General features: G+C 40.4%; 1 protein-coding gene across 2 annotated transcripts; it reads left to right on the top strand.

Annotated features, from left to right (window-relative positions):
• The first annotated feature begins 873 nt into the window (after positions 1 to 873).
• On the top strand, positions 874 to 13719 carry ing4 (inhibitor of growth family, member 4). Of its 2 annotated transcripts, none has more exons than XM_017685894.2 (8): positions 874 to 1001; positions 1734 to 1805; positions 2090 to 2256; positions 3133 to 3247; positions 4486 to 4600; positions 5016 to 5160; positions 9192 to 9253; positions 10313 to 13719. In XM_017685894.2, exons 1-8 carry the CDS (start codon positions 965 to 967, stop codon positions 10350 to 10352), a joined length of 753 nt encoding a protein of 250 aa, XP_017541383.1. In that variant the 5' UTR covers positions 874 to 964; the 3' UTR covers positions 10353 to 13719. The 2 variants fall into 2 exon arrangements, with proteins under 2 accessions (XP_017541383.1, XP_017541382.1); XM_017685893.2 differs by lacking the exon at positions 874 to 1001 and adding an exon at positions 1022 to 1161.
• Positions 13720 to 19624: the final 5905 nt, after the last annotated feature.

Below are 19624 nucleotides of genomic sequence, written 5' to 3'. Positions count from 1 at the left end.
CAAAACAAAGTTTGTAAATGCTTAAACATGTTTTATAGAGAAAAAATGCATTCACTGCCTAAACACAGAACAGCACTAAAAATTTTAACACTGCTGTTATTTTTTGAGCACTTTTGAAATCTAAACATAGGACTTTATAAGGGCACCTCATGTACGTGAATCACTCAGGCAGCAAGCTGCTCTGCTTGCTAACCAATCAGCACTCAACAACAGTGATGCTAACCAATCAGCACTCAGTAGCAGTGATGCTAACCAATCAGCACTCAATAACAGTGATGCTAACCAATCAGCACTCAGTAGCAGTGATGCTAACCAATCAGCACTCAATAACAGTGATGCTAACCAATCAGCACTCAATAACAGTGATGCTAACCAATCAGCACTCAGTAGCAGTGATGCTCACCAATCAGCACTCAGTAGCAGTGATGCTAACCAATCAGCACTCAGTAGCAGTGATGCTAACCAATCAGCACTCAATAACAGTGATGCTAACCAATCAACATTCAGTAGCAGTGATGCTAACCAATCAGCACTCAGTAACAGTGATGCTAACCAATCAACATTCAGTAGCAGTGATGCTAACCAGTCAGCACTCAGTAGCAGTGATGCTCACCAATCAGCACTCAGTAGCAGTGATGCTAACCAATGCTAGCACCCTACTGCCAAAAACCCATCTGCTATGGAAAAATGAAAATATGCTGAGAGGTTTTATTTTCCTTCTTCTATCTTCCTTCTACTTTCCAAATAAAAGAAAAGTTGTGGACAAGTGGCTAGAAATTGTTTTAACTGTTTTTAGCTTTTTAGCTCCATTCCCCCCATTCATTTCGGACTCGCTCGCCCTCTGCCGTCTGTTGTTTGATACTGCGGGAGCAATGGGAAGTGGTCGGGCTGCCTGAATAGGCGCCGTCGGCCCGAGCGCGACTTCCGCCACCATCGGAACCAGCTTCGGGTTGTGTCCTTCAAGATGGCGGCTGGAATGTACCTGGAGCACTACCTGGACAGTGAGGCTATTGTCTTTATTTTAATGCGGAGATTTTAACCCCAGTGTTTAACAACGTCTGCGTGCAGTTCGACTTCCCTGCGCCGATCCTCCAGACTAATCAGGAGGCTGAGAGATGATAATAACAGCAGCGCTGCTGGAAGCTCTGCTCAGCCTGCCAGGTCATGAAACCCTGTTAGCTTCCCAGCTAGCTGAGCAGCATTCCCAGTGCTAGCGGGAATGCTGAGGGAACACACGTTATCGTTCTGAAACGTTCCGCATGAATTCTAACGTTAATCTGCGCGTTTCATTACAGTGCCGGACGATTTAACGTGCTTTAGCTTAGCGAGCTGGCTGCGTCGCTCGGCGCCGGACAGACCGGCGCTCAGAGCCCGCTCTCAGCCCAGGTTTCCCGTTCGGCCGCAGATGGTGCAGCGGTTCGGTCCTGGCCACTCATGTGTTCTAACAACTGCTGCAGCATTCAAGGTGGAACGGGAATATTGGAATACGAAGCTGGCGAATAGGAAGCCCAATTAAGCCTAGAGAGTTTCTCATGTTAGCGAAATAGCTAACGCTAGCTAGCTAATGTTTTTAGCATGCTCCGCTAGCCGCCTGTGTCAAATACGGACTCTCGCCTGGAAATTCGCACACAGTACACAGATTAACGTGCCCGGAGAACTTAAGCCGTAAGTGCGTGTACAACGTGAATGTGGTCCTTTATTCACACACAGGGGTCTCTTTCTTCTCTCCACAGGCATAGAGAATCTCCCCTTTGAGCTGCAGAGAAATTTCCAGCTCATGCGAGATTTGGACCAGCGGACTGAGGGTAAAACTGGGTTTATTACCGAGCAGATATTCGTGTCTGGGATGGTGTCATTACTTTAAGTACCATATGTTTGTCTTTTCTTCTTATTCTTATTTAGTTGTAAATAGTCTAGAGATTTAACTTTCATTTTTTATTATTTATCGTGTTTATAGTGTTTATACTGTTTTCCGTTTCTATTACTGAGTGCCTTACTCCTGTTACTCTGCTGCTGCTGTAATACTGTGAATTTCCCCCGCTGTGGGACTAATAAAGGATTATCTTATCTTATCTTTTCCTCCGTCCAGATCTGAAAGGGCAGATAGACTCTCTGGCTCGTGAGTACACAGCCAACGCGCGCACGCTGTCCTCCGAGCAGAAGCTGTCTCTGCTCAGGCAGATCCAGCAGTCCTACGGGAAGTGCAAAGAGTTTGGAGATGACAAGGTGCAGCTGGCCATGCAGACGTATGAGATGGTGAGTCCCACTTCACTGTAAGCGTGTCACAGTGAATCGTCGTATCGCAGTGCAAATGTGGATCATGGACATGTGAGAGTGGAAGCCCATTCTCCCCACCTAAAGCAAACGTTCAAGCAGTTATTTCACTCTTACGTGAATTGCTGTGCTCCTGTTTGGGGGCCTTTTCATCATTCTGAGACGCTCTCTCATGATTACCTGATACCAAGGGATTGTTTTAGATTCAACATTTCATTCTTTGTGAAACTAACTGTAAAAATATTCCTCATCTCTCAAGCATTCCCTGCTCTTCATTTCTTGCGGTAACCAAATAAATACACTCTCTTCAATGAAAACCAGAAGAAAACAAAAAGCAGTATTCCTAACATGTCCATTTTGTCTCCAGCTAAAAACCTCTTGAGCACAAATCGGGTCAGACTTATAAACTTGGAAGCCTTAAGTAGGAACTTCTGAGGAGGACTTGAAGGAAGCAAGTTGTGCCAAGGATCCATCTTCCTCCGATTCAGCGAAACTTTTGGAATGCAGCTTTTTTTTTTTTTTTTTGCTCCGATTCCAAAACACCTCATCCCACTAATCAACCTATTAACAGCCCCTTATTGAGATGGAGTGGCTGTATTAAAGCAGGGATAGCATTAATAAGCATAAATGTGCAGTCAGTGGGCCTCAGTGACCGGATTTGGGAAACACATCACTGACAAAGCACTGAAACTTCCTTTAAATGTTATGCTAGCACTCTTACTTAATATTGGTAACATTTGCTTTAATATCTGTTCCACAGTTTGAGCAAAAAGTTTGGAAATGGACTGATTATGAATGTTTTTGAAATATTAGACGGCAAAACGCATGTTTTTGTTTATGTTTACTTTTGTTTTTAAGGTGGATAAACACATCCGGAGGCTGGACACAGATCTGGCCCGCTTTGAGGCTGACCTAAAGGAGAAACAGATAGAAAGCACAGACTATGACTCTACCTCCAGCAAGGGAAACAAGAGTAAGTGTCAGTCTTAAAGGAATTCTTCAGTATTTTTCAGTCTAATCCCAATATGCCACTTCCTTATAAACGCTCCCTCGCCACACAGAATAATTTAGACAAACATAAGGCGTGAAGGAAGGTTGGGTGGAATGGCAAAAATCATACCACGATACAAGATGTATATCATGATATTGTGACGCATACAAAAACCAGTTATCAAAAACTCAGAGTAATGTTAATACAATATTTTACATACTTCTCTGCAGTAAAACCAAATAAACAGGACTATATTTGCTCTCTCTTGGTTGACACATGCAGCTGTTCAGTTGTCTTTAATTACTGATGATATCCATGAGATGCTCAGAAAAGCATATAGTGCCTCACAATAGTTTTTTTTATGAATTAACTTATTACTAATAAATCTTGATGAAGATAAATTTTCATCATATTGCCTGAAGCATCTGCCTATTGGCTTGTAGTATGTTTTGAATCCATTGGTTTCTATATTATCTTTAAAACCTCTTCAACGCCTTGAGACAGCCTGTGGTTCCAAAACACACTTTATGTTCTCCATAACTCTCATAAGCTACATTCAAAAAGTGGGTGTCCATATGAGGCTGTAACTGTCTTCCTTCCAGCCAAATAGATGGGCAATGCAATTTTAATCCCTTATTATAGAAGAAGCTGAACTTTTTTATCTACACATTTTTCAACAAATCTGGGCTATAAACTATAAAACTATAAACAGATGGTGTCTCTTCAGTGATTTACTTGAAAAAAATATTTTTTATAAAGTAATACAAAGAGCATCTCAAATGTTTGGGTTTCAGTAAATTGTAAGCATGTAGCAATATGTGTGATCATAAAACGCATGTTCTGTTAATTTGAGAACTTTTACCAAAAAAATAAAACCCTAAAAAAAATGTACATTTATTTCATGCAGTTAATTTGTCTTACGGTTTTGTCATGTAAATTCAGATGGACAAACCAGAATATACACTGGAGAATAAGAGGTTAACGTACAGGAAAATGTGTCAAAACTGTGTGTGGTAGTTGACTGTATGCTACAGTGCAGCAGATGGAGATGAAATCTAAATATTCTGGTGTTTTTTTTGAGGCATGTAAGTCAGCCTAATGTCTGTTGTACCATGCAGATGCTCTGTAAGCTAGGCATAATACTTTTTTTGTGATTGAGGGTTTTTAGTTCAGTGCGCAGTCAATTTTTTATTTTTATTATTTATCTGTCCATGTTCTAGGTGACCTACGGGGACCTAAGGAGAAGAAGGTATCTCGCACCAGGTCAAAGGTCAAGAACTCAGACGATGACTGCAGTCCTAAGAGTGGCCAGAAGAAAGTCAAGTTAATGCAGACGTGAGGAGCAGACACACACACACACACACACACACACACACACACACACACAACAAATGCCTTTGTTTTCAAACCAGACTATATTAACCTTTGCCAATGATTTGTTTGTGCAGCAGCTTTAGGATAAGAATGTAGATGCACTGCCTTTGTATGACTGACTGAGCACAGACATAGTCGCATACAAACATACGAGCAAAGGGAGATTGAGAAGAGAGCTGGTGTCCGTAGTATGTCGGGCATATATTTCAATGCATGCAAGCATATTTGATTTTCAGCTGGGCTGTTTCCATACGATAGATATTAACATGTCATTTGTATGTACATTGTGATGTGTACTTTTATCATAGTTCATATTCATTCTTCATTCAGTCTTTATTCTTGTGTTTTTTTTTCTTTTTTTCTTCTTCTTCTGCAGAGCTGAGTTCTCCTCTCCAGCTGTGAACTTCGGGAACGTTCACCCATCAGACGTGTTGGACATGCCAGTGGACCCTAATGAACCAACTTACTGCCTGTGCCACCAGGTCTCTTATGGAGAGATGATCGGCTGTGACAACACCGATGTGAGTTAATCTTTTTTATTTATTTATTTATTTATTTAAATAAATAACTTTTCATATGTAGTTTTTTCTCAGGTAGTGATTATGGCCGGTCACAGATATTACATTATTGCCTGATTGCAGTTATTTGCACTGACAGCAGAAATTGTGAGCTGATCTTGAGTTTTCTATGTAATTGTTAGCTTTCACAATCATATGTTCACATGAAAACTGATAGTTAACCAGGCGTGTTTCATCTTTTGGGCAAGTACAGTCAGGAAACATTTTTTTAGACACATCATGGAGACAATATGTTGTTTTCTTAAATAAAAACCCAACAAAATATCTGATTTCTGGATGTTAAGTGTTCTACTACATTTAGAGTGCAGCAGTAAGTAATATTTGTTGGGAGCTAATAAGGATCTGCAAGATCTGGCTTTTTTAGGCATTTACTTAATTGTATAAAGACAATAAATTGAATTACAATTTTTATATGGCAATCATCAGCTTAAATTTTCATGTTCAGGACAGTTCTACTCAGAGATAAGTAAAGGCATGCGACTGGGCTGTAGTGGTGTTGTGGTGTGAGTGATAACAGGCGCACTCTTGATGGCTGTGTAGTGAGGACTATAGAGGCATATGAAGAAATGCACTGATGTACTTTCGTTTTAGCTTGGTCACATTGAAAGCCCAGGCAGAGAACTGCATTGTAGCTACATGGATTTTCAAAGTAATTACATTCACGTCAATGTAAGATCTTGCACATAATCCTGGCTGTTGTGTTTAAGTTAAGTTATACTTTTTTAATCCCACAAATGGGGAAATTAACCCATCTGTGAAGTAAAACACCACATACACACTAGTGAATACACACACTAGGGGGCAGTGAGCACACTTGCCCAGAGTGGTGGGCAGCCCTATCCATGGCGCCCGGGGAGCAATTGGGGGTTAGGTGTCTTGCTCAAGGACACCTCAGTCATGGACTGTCGGCCCTGGGGATTGAACCGGCAACCTTACGGTTACAGGGCCAGTTCCCTAACCTCCAGCCCACGACTGTTTGACTGTTTGTTTACGAAATTATAATCAGCCCTTTCTTTTGGGAAGAAATCGTAATGCCTTCTGCTCTTTTTTTTTTTCTTTTCTGGTTTCTGCCACATGTAAATTTGTGCATAAGTAGAAGTAAGCGTATCTTTTTGGTTTTTATGGTTACCTTCATTTCTGAAAACGCTTGTCTGCTCATTTTCATGATTTTCTTTAACTGTTTAGCTTTAACCGAGAAAGCATGTTCTTTTGTTTGTTGAAATTATTTTTGTGCTGTTTTCTTCAGTTCAGTTTGAGTTGGTTGGGACTCAGTTTGGCACAGGTGACAACAGATCTGCCAAAGTACCAATCAGGATTAGCAATATGTATACGTCAGCTGCTCACGTTTCTCAGCGTCACATAGAGTGACTGCTCTCCTGCTGAGTTCCAGTTAGAACTCCCACCAAGTGTGGTATTTTAGCTTATCAGATTATTAGCAGTGCTTGTTATGAAGGTTTGTTACACCATGTTGTGTAACATAGCTAGACACTGCATCCTACTTGCTTTAGCCACCTGTTCTATTCGACTTTGAGCACTTCAATTACTAAAGCTTGATAGCTAGTAGTCCACCTTAACTGTAGAAAAGAAAATGACCAGCTACCGGAGTGATATGAGAAAAAACGGCAAAATGGCTGCGCAAGCAGCTAAAGAGACCATTTAAGGTGGAATGGGAAAATTTGAACAAGAAACGAATTGCTGACCACAGCTTCATATCACCGAAGAATTAGGGGTGGCAATAATAAATAACCATCCCCAAAAATAATAAATGGGATTAGACCCAAAGCTCACATTGTTTCCCCCGCAATTGTACTGTAGAGGTGTGGCAACCTCCTCAAACACGATCATGCTGATTTATAATTGGAGCTTTCTATATCTGTCTGGAGATTCTGGTATAACATTAGTAGGGCATCAACAAACGACTAATTTCATAGTCGAATAATCTGTCGATTGCTGAAATAAATAATCGTTTACTTTGAAAATCCATGCAGCTACAAGGCAGTTCTCTGTCTGGGCTTTCAATGTTCTTCGCATCCGTGCATTTCTTCATATGACTCCATAGTCCTCACTGCGCAGCCATCAAGAGTGTGCTGGTTATCATTCACACCACAACAGTAGATAGCAGATGGGAGAGTGGCAAATGTTTGCGGCAAACTGCTCTATAAACAGTTCAATTTGAATGACTTTGTGTAAACACTTCATTTCAGTGGTAACTATTTGTCCAGCTAGCCCACGTGTTCATGGACTACTTCTTTAAACTGTTAGCGAGTGGAGCCAAACATTTACGGAGAGTAGAAAACTGTTTGTAAACGCACTCCTGTGTTTGCCAAGTTTGACCGCAACGGCGACCTCGGCATTAAGGTGACGGTGCGGTATTTAAAAGTGTAAACGTTACCTGGAAAGTAAACAAGGTCGCTGTGAATATTTATTTGCTCCATTAATGATTCCATAGAGCAACATTTTGAACAGGAAATTGTTACAGCTCATAACGTGATGTAAGACAGAATTTAACATTAACAGCAGCTAACTAGATCAACAGAACGACTATCACGGTGTCCAACCCACACACTCTGCACTTCGCATACTACACTAACGAGTGCACTTCTAATGGTATATGCGCCATTTTTCACACTATTTAATGAGCTAGTACGCGATTTGGGACGAGGAGTATCTTATCATTCCTAGCGAGCGCAAGATGGACGCGCAATGTCATCAACTAATCAACTACTAAATTAGTTGCTAACTAATTTGGTCGTCGATTTTAGTCGCCTAAGTCAAATAATCGTTGCACCCCCAGACATTAGTGCTGCTAAGTGATTTTCATACACAATGTGTTTGTCACAAGATGGAAGCTTGAGTTCTCGAATGTTAACTGTAAGCGTTAATAGTTCGGTAAAATAACCATCAGACAGCTTGTTCTGTTTTACACTTTTTACTGAGAGGATGACAGAGAAGAGTGTACAAGTCTGAACCACAGATTGCCATTGCTGCTAACCACTTGCACTGGTGCTTGGTTGTTTACTTTGTCTGGAAGATGCCGCTGTCAATCACTTTGCATTATGCATAGCAGCTGCTATGATTTTTGGAACATTTATCTGAGAGAGCTAACAGCACATGTCTGAGGTGTCCTTGAGCAAGACACCTAACCCCCAACTGCTCCCCGGGTGCTGCGGATTGGGCTGCGCACCGCTCCGGGCAAGTGTGCTCACTGCCCCCTAGTGTGTGTGTGTGCTCACTAGAGTGTATGTGGTGTTTCACTTCACGGATGGGTTAAATGCGGAGGTGGAATTTCCCCGTTGTGGGACTAATAAGGGTCTCTTAATCTTAATCTTAATCTGTCTGATCATGTGGTGCAGTTCCTCCACTGAGCAAAGCTTGTACACAGTTGCAACAGCCTCAGCACAGCAGGAGCAGGGCTACTCTAATGTCTGCCACAGTCTTTGTGTAGATAAAGCATTTAAGGGAGAATCTCATATTTTAGCAGTTAGTATTTTCATTGAGGGTGTTCCTTGATAAACATATGCAACTGATTAAGTAATAAAGTAACCACTAGTATATAATACTTTGTACAGTGTGTTCATGATGAGGTTCCTGTGCTCTCAAGTCTGAACTGCCAATAGTTTGATGATTCAATATGAGCAAAATTATCTAGACTTTATCTTTCAAATATGTTTTAATACATTTATATAAGTGTAAGTATAGGTATTGTGATTGTGTATATGTGTGCATATGTACACACACCTGTATACTGGCGCATGTCTAGTGCTTCAGTTTTTTTTTTCTGAAAGCTGATTTATAACGGTCAGTGCATCATGCAAACCAAAAAAATCTTTATTGTTTCCTTTTTTCTTATTTGTAATTCCTGTGACCTTGTGTGACTTGTTTATGGAAAAAGGTTTTTGTAACTAGTGTCATTGTCATGATTATGATTCATTAGTTGATGGATTCTGTGTGTGTGTCTGTCTCTGTCTTCATAGTGCTCCATCGAGTGGTTTCACTTTGCCTGTGTGGGGCTGACCACCAAGCCCAGGGGAAAATGGTGAGTGGCCATGTGTCCTGTGTCCTTGAAACTGTAGGTCACTTTAAAGCCTATGAAGGAAGGCTTCAAACTGAAAAGAAGTGCAGAGATTACTTGATTAAAAAAAAAAAACTTGATTAACCCTGTTAACTTCTTTATGACAGGCAGTCATCACTTTCCATGATGATGTGTTTTCAGTTCTCTTGGGTTTTTTTATGTGCTTTTATGTACATGTTTACCACACATTGTTTTGTGAGGACTGTCTAGTCTTATCAAAGGGACAGCGTGGCTGCATGTTTTTACTTCAATGAAGCAGGAGATCACCTGATGTAATGTTTGAAGGCTAAGACCAACTGATTCCACAAGTGTCATTTAATTAGCTTTTAATGTGTTGTCATGTAAAAAGCACTGTGAAAGTGTCCTGTTTGTGTTTTCGTCCATCAGTGTTCTCTCATCACAATACCCAGTGTACATTATTCAGATACATCTTGCATACAGTGTTGTAGAAATCCTGTCTGCTAGCACAGCCATTGATATCGAAGCTAAAATATATAAACATATTTGGTTTCTTAGCAGTAACGTTATCAGCACAAAAAAATAAAGAAATCAAACAGCGCTCTCTAAAGTATGTATCACAAAGCCCTTTTATTTTTCATAAGGTCTTTCTACCTTCAAGACCCCAAAACTTTAAAAGCACATCAAAAGGGGGTTGTCCTAGTCTTTAAACTGGAAAATCGCGCTCTAGAGAGTACTGCAGAACTGCTGTAGGCAGTAACTAAACATTTTTACTGCTCATGTAGTAAGTTACACTTTTAATTGTCACTGGTGCCTCTTTTAAGTCTTTAATGTCTCCTTAGTTGATCTTTTTCTTGTATTTTGGAATCTACATAAAGATAGTTCATGGTATGTTATGTATGTCATGGCTTTTTTAAAAATCGCAGATTACTCAATTGCTGAAAAAAATCAGAACATTTCTCGATTACTTATAGAAATGTTAGTGATAGCCTTAATTTAGCTGCTTATGCTCTCCTGATCATATGCCCTGTTTTAACATGCCTTCCTTTTTGTTGTCCTTTATAGGTACTGCCCAAGATGTTCACAGGAGAGGAAGAAAAAGTGAATGTTCTCAGCAGAACAATACAAAAGAAAACATGCATAAACAGGCAGAGAGGGAGGTAGAGAGAAAAGGATGAGAGGCACAAAGCGTTTGATTTCCTACCCCACCCCCCAAACCCTCGCCCTCTATAGACACTAATATAGATTCGCACTCTGCTTAATCTGGTGCTTGTCCTCCTCTCCTCTATCCTCACTTTCTTCTCTCTGTCTGACAGAAAGAAGGGTTTGATGGATGGATGAAGGAGTTGTTACGACTGTAGCTTAATTTATGGTTTCAGTAATGTTCAGTTACATTTGAAATTGTGGTTATTTTGCTTTTTTTTATATATGTATATGATTTCTTTTTGATGGTTGTCGTGTTGTTTGGTTGCCTTTTTATATGTATTATCATGTACAGATACATGAACTCAGCAGTAGATAAATCAGGGAGCACACTCAGTCCTTAAGCATGGACGTCCACTAACGATTTTTAGTTACTGTTCTTTTCCAAACCTTTTTTTTAAAATTTTTTTTAATAAATTTTATTTTAGTCAAACACTGGCACACAGTGCCCTCATAAGAAGTTAGTTCTCAGAGATATTTCCAACAAAAACATTCTCAGTTCACTTCTGGCACTACTTTCATCACGTTTCAATGGTTCATGGACAGTTGATGAATCCATGCTCTGCGCAGAAGTGCGTCCTTTCATACCAGCTAGTTGCAAGGTTGGACAAGCCTTACTGAATGCTGTACAAGTGAGCTGAAGTGTGTTGTTGCAGCTAATTATGTGGGTTGGAAACATCAAATGTGTACTAGGCTATAGATTTTTCTTAACACTGACCCCGGTTTACATTTGGTAATTTCATGCAACGATGCCATTTCAGCCATATGCATTTACACTAAGCAGTCAAATGTCTTGTTATTCAGATTGAAATCTCATTGCTGCATAGCGAGTGATCAGCTCATACAACAACCAATCGGCTGTCTTGTTCCGTTTTTTTCATGTTCTGTTAAAACTCTGATTGCCGCCTCCAAAATCACAGTTTTGCAGGCTGTTGCTCTTTAGACTCCGTTAACACCCGGCCATTTCATCTGAATTATATCTAGATTGTAGCGTGACATTTCATTTCGTAGTCAGATTGAAGCCAGGTTGCTGTCTGCCGCATAATATGCAAATAAGCTTGTATACAGTAACCAGTTGGTTGTGTCGCTCCTTGTTTGTGTTCTGTTACAGAGATGATCGTAATTTTGCACTGCGCTGTTCATTTTCTTACACCAACATTCAGTGGTTACGTGAGCTGTTTAGAATAATTGGCCTCCTGTAGTACTTATCACACTAATGAACAGCAAACCATGAAAAACAAAGGTTAACCAGACTGGTGCTGTGTGGGGGTCAGAGAGGGGTAATCTGGCTAAATTGCGTCTCTGATTCATTTAAATCAGTTTTAAATGATTTTGTTTACATTAGCATTTTTATGTTGATTATGTCAATCTGGATATAATCCTGATACTCATGACACATGTGTACACCAGGTGTAAATGATCAGTGTGATCTTTCGCACATAAACAAAAAGAGTAAATCAATAATCCACTTTAAAACTCTGTTTACACCCGGCCAATTCAATTTGTATGTGGATTGTAAGCTCATAAGATTTTAACCATATGCATTTACACTTGGTAGTCAAGCGTGTTTGAGGTAGTCAGATTGAAATTGCTTTGCTGTATGGAGCATAATATGCAAATCATCTCCAAACAAGAACCAAGTACCTGTGATGTTCCTCGTTTAAATTTTTGTTTTATTTAGGAGATGGTTACTGCATGCAACATTAATACTTCCAGTATTGGTCATCGCAGTTGTGTACTACATGTGTTCAAACGTAATTTAATTAGGTGAGATAATGAATAACAGTGAGTCGAAGTGAACATTAAACAAGCAGTACCTCTAGTTAATGGTGGTGGTCCACTGGGTGGTCTCTTCCCCTTATATAGAACAGCAGAAGGATGCGCCATATTGGGAGGGTTTCTGGTTGTTGAATGCACTTTTCCAGCATAAAAAAAACGCATCAACACACACGTTCCTTCTGTTTCACTTTTGATTACTTTCCCCGGTGTTCCAATACAAGTAGGCAAGCTTGGCTTGGATGCTTTCATCAGCCTAGAGAAATGCTTGGATGCTTTCATCAGCCTCCATCTTTGGGTCTCATTGTTTACTCACCTAATTTCAGCTCACGTAATTATATACGAGTGATGAAAGCATGCTCCGTTACGCACAGTGCGCTCTGAGGGTGTTCAAGCCTGGCTTTTCATAGAGAAATCTGAAAAAGATCTCATGATGGAAATGCAGGCCCTTAATGTTCTTATCTGGACAAAAACAGTTTTTTTGTTACATTATTATTGTTGAATGAAGCTTTTCCAACCTTGCACCATTTGCTATGAAGAGCTCACTTCATGATCAAAGCATGGATCGTTTTTTACCAAAAAAAGTTTATGTCCCATCTAGTTTAGCTAGGCTTTCCCCCACCAGGTACCTTGGACAATGCATATGGGGAATTACTTCACCTTACATGTTACAGGAAAAGGGGCTCCTCCATCATTGTGCTCTTACACACAAACTCTTACTGCACAAAAGTCAGTGACTCACTTAAGTTTCTAAGACCACATTTCAGGTTCATTCCACAACTGGCTGCTGTGATGTAAACTTTCTCTGGTGCTCATAATGGTTCAATACTCTATGAACTGAATCAGTCAAACGATACAACCTTTCCGCTGGACTCTTAACAAATAGCATTAACTCAAGCGGTACTGGATGAAAGTGCTGACTCCTTTGTGTATTCATCCCGCTATATTGTAAGCTATGAACAAAAAAAAAATGGTGAGTATTGCTGTGATTGGCCTGCAATATGGGTTTATTTGTATTCAGTTTGACTGGATTTTTGGTGCTCTTGAAGACAATGGTGATGATGTTTGATTTGGTTAACAGGTTTGAAATTGATGGTTACTCATGCTGATCCCTCCATCATACGGCTGGTGTTGGTGTTAAAGCTTGCATCGCAGGTTTCGTCAGCAGTTTTTGTTGGTGCCGAAGTCCACACATAACAACCTTTGTGGGAAATTGGCTTCAAAATTTTCAAGTTTATGTCCATGCATAATTTCTTGTATGCCTAAAGCAAGTGTTCTCCTTTTGGGCTGCTTTACTATCGCCAAGCATTACGCATTATTACAGCATTATGACTGATAACGGCCTTGTGATGGAGTTCTCATGAAGCCTTAGTAATGTTACTTTGTGATTCTGATTGTTTCAGATGTTCTAGCGAGTACTTTATTGTACTAATGTCAGATACTGGGTTTTGTCTTCCATGTTCATTGAACAATGCCTGATGTCTGAATCCAGAGTTTTGTGTGCAGTCTTGTGTCTTGTCCAGTCTTTTCGAAGTTCAGCTTAAGCCGACGTCTTATGTTTGGCTCACTGGGTCTTGTCCGTTCTGTAGGCCTATTTTTAAAGGCTTTTTTTTTTTTATTGGTCACGAATTTGAGCTACACAAATGCAATTTACATTTTGGCATCCAACACTTAATAAGCTCAAAAAGAATGTGTGATTTTGTGGGGAAAAAAAATAACATTGCATGCTTTTGCCTTGTTTTCATCTGAATACTAGGGCAGCAGTTTGTAGCGTAAAGGCCACTGCACACCTGGCATGCTACATAGCAGAGTGCTGCTATACTGCATACAATACTTCACAGTGAGAGTGCAAATATCAGCACTACTATACTACGTAGTATGCATCACAGCAGGAGTGCGAATATGACCTCTTTTATTCTGTATCGAATGTACATAGTATAAGTTCCAATATGAACATGGGTGTACTACATATAATGCAATGCAGCAAGAGTGCAGATGTGAATACTGCTGTACTACTAAATATGCATCGCAGCGGGAGAACTGATTAGAACATCGCTGTTCTGTGTAGATTGCGGCACGGTGGTAGTGTTACAAACAAGCTCCAGTCCACGTTTTGGGGTCTCAAAATAGCTGAGAATTGAGGATGCATCTATGCCAAGTTTTGGTGCCAGTATACGTATCTTCATTAAAAACAATGGTTTGGAAAATTTGTATGCTGTACAACTATCCATGTCCCGTGACCTTCAGGCTGCATCCAAATTTCCATGCTACCATAAACGTATGAAAAATAGGACACCACCATGAGGAGCACATTCATTAGAGTAGTATGGATTTTGGATTTACTCATCTCACAAGCCGGTGGCTAAGAGCTGCCAACATTGATAGGGAGGGGCGTGTATGAATGACACGAAAAATAACCAACCACAGACCATTGTTTGTGCTGTGTAGGGATAGTTGACTTTTAAAAAAAGTTTCCAAAGAAAAACATCTGTAGTAATATGGTGTACATTCAAAACCCATGAGGTTATGTAATTTACTAGCTCTTAAATGACTTTTAAAGATATAATCCTAACTTTTTAATGCTAAGTAACGGCGCATGTGCAATGGAAGAAAGAAAAACACAAGTTCAATTCATGAGTGTGATCATTAAGGCAACTGATCTAGCTACCAGGTTGAAGTGGCATAAATCAGATTTTTTGTCCTAATGTGAATCAGGTCTGATTTTAAGAGCTCTGAATTCTAAGTTCTGAGCCATTTCCACATATGATCGGATTCAGATCGTATTCATGTCCGATTCGTGGCCATGCAACCTTAAAAAGGACATGTACCGTCCAGTGGCAGTAAACAGTGCAAAAGCATCGGACCCTTTCACCTTCATCTTGCCATAATAAAGAAAATCTGAGAGCTGCTCAGAGTAAACTATCTGTGCAACAATCAGGCTTATCAACGACAGATTTGGGCCAGTTGCCTAAACAAACATGAAGCATCAAGTTAGCAAGATCGGATATGAACAAAAAATCTGAATGAGGCTTGTAATGTGAACATGGTCAGATTGGCTCATATGTGATTTGAAAAGATCAGAATTGTTTATCCACACAGCTCTGAAAGCATCAGATCTGTGTCACGTTAGGGTACAAAGTTCACATTTGTGCTGCTTAATGTGAATGTAGCTTATCTTGCTGAGCGGCATGCAGAGCGGGCGGCTGCTTGCGAAGATTTGTTTGCCATTAGATTAAAGCTAGTGCACAGAAGTGCATTCACATGGGCATGCAGATAGCCAATCAGAACGCAAGTTAGATAGTTGTGGTCAACTTACCTTGTAAAAGATATTACAAGGTATCTTTTAGGCCCAAGACATGGATTGGTAAAGAGGAATTTCTGATAAAACATTACAGTTCAAAGTGAAGAACACCGATGTTTAAATGCTGTGAAATGTTTTCCGTCTCTTTAGGCCTTTCCTTCCTACTTATTCCAGTTAAACCCTGAGTTGCCAGATTGAGGTGCCTCCTTATACCTACACTTACTGGTGGTTTGGTTGGAGGTTTGCAGTTTCTGACTGTAGCCTGTCTGTTTGTTGGACCCCTTATTCTGTAGCAGCTCAACATATAAAAGAGCTTACTCAGTAACAGAGTGAAGGAATAAAAATTTGTTTACTGCATTTTTTTGTGTTTAGTCAGATGTTACCTTTTTAATTTAACCATTTCTCTACAGAGCCTGTGTGCTGCATCCTAGGCAGTAACAGGGTGTCTATGCTGGTGTTTTCTCAGAACAGCATCTTGCAAATGTTCTTTCTGCATTGCACTTCTCAACTTCACCACAAGGTGTCTCTTTTTTCTGGCTTGAATACCCTGGACAGTGTGAGCATCTTTTAGGTTGGTCATTAAAGAATTCAAAAAACGTGGTAGGTGGTTCAGCCAAAATAGGACAATATTTGAACCGTTGATGTTGTGCATAAGAAAGAAATTTAACAGCCTTTTCTTCAAGGCTTCTAATGGTTTCTGAGAGTGGTTTGTCCCCCAGGTCCATTGGATGTTAGGGGGACATTTCAAACAGCCCAAAAGCAGTTTTTCCAGAAGTTCCACCCACCTTCAAGATGCATCAGCAAAAGTGAGTTTCCCTAGTTTATATTGGAAATCAAACATTTTTGGCAGGGGTGTCAAACTCTACCACTAAAAGGGCCATATTAAAAAATCTCAACAGATCTGTGAGCCAGCTGAGTTTTTATTTCATTTTCACTTAACATTTTGCCCTAAATACTTCATCAAAATAATCCTAACTCAAATGAAATGTTTTAGGTTGTTGTTTTAAACTGCCTGTTTTCTTTAACTACACATCAGGCACCTTTTCTGTTTGTGTGACCACTGGCCCAGAGATTTTTGGGAATAGGGTCAGAATGCACACTATGTAGCAGTGCTTGCTGGGGACTGTAGTGCAGCTCATAGTGAAACAAGCTAATTCGAAAATTAAAATAATTTTAGGACGTTTTCAGGGGCCGGACTTGGCTTTAGGGACTACGGCGGCACCGTTCTAGGAGCTGAGTAGGTATGTTTACAGTGAATGTGTTGATGGTTACATTTTCCATTTTGGCAGTCTGTGTGTCTCTAAGTGTGTCTCTAAGCTACAATCCTAAACTCAGTTACCATGCACGTTGAGCACTTTTCATAGAATGACAGCACTGATCAACAGAGACTTTCAACTTTTTCTGATTCAACCTCTTCACGCCTTTGAAGACCAGTTCCAGCACACATTTTGTGCTCAATGCTAAAATGCAAACCTAATCAATGACCTCAGGCACCAAACATGTTTTGGCTAATCAAATGCATTTGGATGAGATTTATAAGATTGTATAAATTAGACTTTTGGCCAAATCATTGCTCGAATGTATTGCTATACTAGGGACTATAATAATGGACATGCAGAACATTTAAAATGAAATGATTGGTGGCTGTGCAAATGCTTGTGAACCTGTGAAGGTCCAATTCCAAACTAGTATCTAGGAGCAATGTTTGAAACTTCTGAGGCGCTTGGGCATTCTGAACATGAATGCTGACAGAAACATATGCATGCTAGCCAAGAGTGAGCTTCTCATGCCTGTGCCTTACTGAGTCTGTACTGCAAGGCAGTCATGGTCAAAGGTCATGGTTAAACCTGGAAATGTCACTCTAACATAAGTAGGTGCTGCATGCACTGCCTGTGGTAATAAATAGTGGGAAGTTTTAACATTTACCAAGTCCTGATAATTAGGTGTTTTCTCAGGGTTTCATCTACAGTATATTGCCAAAATTATTAACTCACTCATCCAAATAATTGAATTCAGGCATTCCAATCACTTTCGTGGCCACAGGTGCATAAAACCAAGCACCTAGGCCTGCAGACTGCTTCAACAAACATAAGTGAAAGAATGGGTCGCTCTCAGGAGCTCAGTGAATTCCAGCGTGGTACCATGATCGGATGCCAACCGCGCAAACGACTGTGTCCAGTTGTGAAATTTCCTCGCTACTAAATATTCCACAGTCAACTGTCAGTGGTACTATAACAAATGACAGCAACTCAGCCACAAAGTGGTAGGCCACATAAATGGACAGCGGGGTCAGCAGATGCTAAAGTGCATAGTGTGCAGAGCTCGCCAACTTTCTGCAGAGTCAATCACTACAGACCTCCAAACTTCATGTGGCCTTCAGATGAGGTCAAGAACGACGTAGAGAGCTTCATGGAATGGGTTTCCATGGCCACTGCATCCAAACCTTACTTCACCAAGTGCAATGCAAAGTGTAGAATGCAGTGGTGTAAAGCGCCGCCACTGGACTCTAGAGCAGTGGAGACGTGTTCTCTAGAGTGATGAAACGCTCCGTCTGGCAATCCGATGGACGAGTCTGGGTTTGGCAGTTGCCAGGAGAACCGTACTGGTCTGACTGCAGTGTGCCAAGTGTAAAGTTGGTGGAGGGGGATTATGATGTGGGGTTGTTTTTCAGGAGTTGGGCTCGGCCACTTAGTACTTTGTGGGGACAGTTTGGAGAGTTGGCCCCTTCCTGTTCCAACATGCCTGCTCACAAGTGCACAAAGCAAGGTCCATAAAGACATGGATGAGTGAGTTTGGTGTGAAAGAACTTGACTGTCCTGCACAGAGTCCTGACCTCAACCCGAGAGAACACCTTTGGGGTGAATTAGCCCGCGAGCCAGGCCTTCTCGTCCAATATCAGTGACTGACCTCACAAATGCGCTTCTGAAAGAATGTTAAAAAATTCCTATAAACACCCTCCTAAACCTTGTGGAAAAGCCTTCCTAGAAGAGTTGAAGCTGTTATAGCTGCAATGGGTGGGCCAACATCATATTAAACCCTATGGATTAAGAATGGGATCTCGAGCGAATACTTTTGGCGATATAGTGTATATACATTTATTTATGTACGTCTCTTTATATTGTGTTCAGAATATCTAGGTATAAATCAAGCACATTCTCGTCTTGTGTGACATAATTGTGTTTTGGGTTGACGTATTGTCTATACCAGCATAACAATATTGGTGTCTGTACAAAATCAGGATTTTTAATTGTAGCATTTTTAACTGTATTGCTGTATACTACTAACAATTAAGGGTCAAGGATGCGCAATGATATTGGAATCATATCAGCATCGGCAGATAATTATAAATAAATAAATCCTCATCAAATGGATGTATAGATTTCAGTCATTTATCCATATATTGTGCCCCAGAAGAGCAGAATGTTTAGTCGATACAGGACTACTCTGCTAACATATCTGCATTTTATCAGTTTCCCTGTTTGTAATATATATAAATGAATGTCACATCGCCCTGTAATGTTAGTCCTTTTAGACATTTCATTAATGTTTGTGTCATTATTGGCAGATATATACACGACACCAGCCTACAATTCCCATATCATTACTTCCCTAGGAGGGTTGGATATCGATGCTTTTGATACTGAGACCTAAAGGGTATTCTTTTTCTCCATATTTTGGAATTGTTGACACCAGGATGCACAGTGGGAAGAAGACAAGGCAGTGGAGGGAGTGCAGGCATACATGTGAAAGTCAATTTGACATATGCCACCTCCCTAAAAATCATTGTGGACCAGGTACACCGCTTCATCGCAATGGTACTCCCCTATTGCAGTAGCCTCTTTTAGCAGGTTAATGCGCGCTGCCATCCAGAGCTGTTTATGTGGCACACAGAGGACCAACAGCATATTAGTGAGGTGCTGACGTTGTGGCTCATCATTTTTACAATATAATACTTGCATGGATTTGTAATTACTGATGCAGATCGTCTTGCCCTGATTTACTGTGTGCAATTGCCCAGCGTACCATAGAAACCAATGTTAAGCTATTCCGTTGTTTTTCGTTTTGTATTTTGTCCGCATTTTTACTAAAAACGGATT

The sequence above is a fragment of the Pygocentrus nattereri genome, chromosome 1 (assembly GCF_015220715.1).
Source record: "Pygocentrus nattereri isolate fPygNat1 chromosome 1, fPygNat1.pri, whole genome shotgun sequence".
Lineage (NCBI taxonomy): Eukaryota > Metazoa > Chordata > Actinopteri > Characiformes > Serrasalmidae > Pygocentrus > Pygocentrus nattereri.
The sequence above is the reverse complement of the archived record's forward strand: the minus strand, read 5'-3'. Positions and strand labels throughout refer to the sequence as shown.

Excerpts from the sequence above, each read along its gene's own strand:
- ing4 (XM_017685893.2), top strand. The coding sequence starts at position 1,116 with ATGATAATAACAGCAGCGCTGCTGGAAGCTCTGCTCAGCCTGCCAG. Across the intron at positions 2,257-3,132 it reads CCATGCAGACGTATGAGATG|GTGGATAAACACATCCGGAG; the intron begins GTGAGTCCCACT and ends TTTGTTTTTAAG. Across the intron at positions 5,161-9,191 it reads TCGGCTGTGACAACACCGAT|TGCTCCATCGAGTGGTTTCA; the intron begins GTGAGTTAATCT and ends CTGTCTTCATAG.